Source organism: Buceros rhinoceros, unplaced genomic scaffold (genome assembly GCF_000710305.1).
Source record: "Buceros rhinoceros silvestris isolate BGI_N320 unplaced genomic scaffold, ASM71030v1 scaffold20399, whole genome shotgun sequence".
NCBI classification, from domain to species: domain Eukaryota; kingdom Metazoa; phylum Chordata; class Aves; order Bucerotiformes; family Bucerotidae; genus Buceros; species Buceros rhinoceros.
In genome coordinates this window covers 1-1,222 of record NW_010432356.1, presented here as the reverse complement: position 1 = coordinate 1,222, position 1,222 = coordinate 1, and the positions used below count along the sequence as shown (strand labels likewise).

The 1,222-nt window shown below is 58.0% G+C and overlaps 1 protein-coding gene across 1 annotated transcript in view; it reads left to right on the top strand.

Annotated features, from left to right (window-relative positions):
• Positions 1 to 660, top strand: part of LOC104500155 (inner centromere protein-like) — a gene marked incomplete at its 5' end in the record, with an annotated part of 16,065 nt that extends 15,405 nt beyond the window's left edge. Inside the window, 2 exons of the mRNA XM_010143760.1 lie at positions 298 to 352; positions 461 to 660. Of these exons, the coding sequence (XP_010142062.1) occupies positions 298 to 352; positions 461 to 660 (255 nt within the window). The remainder of the gene's footprint in view (positions 1 to 297; positions 353 to 460) is intronic.
• Positions 661 to 1,222: the final 562 nt, after the last annotated feature.

Below are 1,222 nucleotides of genomic sequence, written 5' to 3'. Positions count from 1 at the left end.
CTTCCTGGGCAGACGGTAGGTGCTGAGTTCGGCTCCCTTCCTTCCTTCCCTGGGAAGGTTCCTGATTCACTTGGTGCCTCTCAGCTTCCCCGAGTGAATCCAGCGCTGGCAGCAGAGCGGGGCTGGAGCTGCTTGGGGTTAAACCAGGGTCCTCCATGTGCATTTGGATCGGGGGTGGGGAAGGAGCAGAGGGGGCTCGATAGCGACAAGGCAGCTCACCCTCCCGAGGGGGACTGAGGTGGGGGGGGGTTGGGGTGTCTCCAGGGCGCTGGGTAACTCTGGGCATGCTGCTGGCAGCCTGGAGATGGGTGTGGGCATCAGTGCTTCGTGCTGCTCACACCCCTGGGAGAAGGTGGGAGAAGAGTGACGGTCCCACAGGCCTCCAGGGAGAGGGCACCCTCAGCAGCCCCGAAAACGTGTTTACAACGAGCCCGCGTCTCTGGGGTGGTTGTTCCCGCAGGGTCTCCGCTTCATCAAGCCATTTTACACCAGTACTATCACCCGGTGAACATCGACCAGCTCTTCGGGCTCATCCCAAGCCCAAAGTTGGAGGATATCTTTGGCAAGAGCAAACCCCGGTACTTCAAGCGCACGAGCTCGGCCGTTTGGCATTCCCCGCCCGAGTCAACCTGCGGACTGTCTTGCAACGTCAAACTCTGAGAAGAGGCGAAGCTCGGCGCTGCGTGACTGCATATGCTCTTGGCATGCAGCAAATTTACAATTTTAAGCTTTTTTTGTACAGAAATAAAAATATTGAATAAAACCCCATTGCAATAAACGCTCCATCAGCATCTGCATCTCCTTTCCCCCACCCTGGTGGGTAACGCTGGGCTGAGGCCGGTGGCCGTGGCAGCCAGAGGTGAAGGTGCACCATGGACCTGTAGAATCCCTGCAGGGAACATTTTACCCGGCCCAAGGGTGCCGGTTTCATCACCTGCCCCGTGCTGTGTCTGCGTGTTTAACTGCCTCTCTGTATCCGATTTCCTCCAGGAGTTGTGGTGGCCTCTGGGTTCTCTGCCCCAGGATATTCTTCCTGCAGTTAGAAAAGCCTGCTGGGACAGTTTAAGCGATGTCCGGTGTCTCATCGCCGTTCTCTCCTGATGGATGCCACCACCCGGGAGGTTTCCTGTGTTCCCGGGAGGCAGGTTTGCTTGGAAAGGGCAAGTGGAGAAGTGATTTCCTCAGGGCTGTCCCCTCCCCAGCGGGCCCTGGGCCTGGTTCA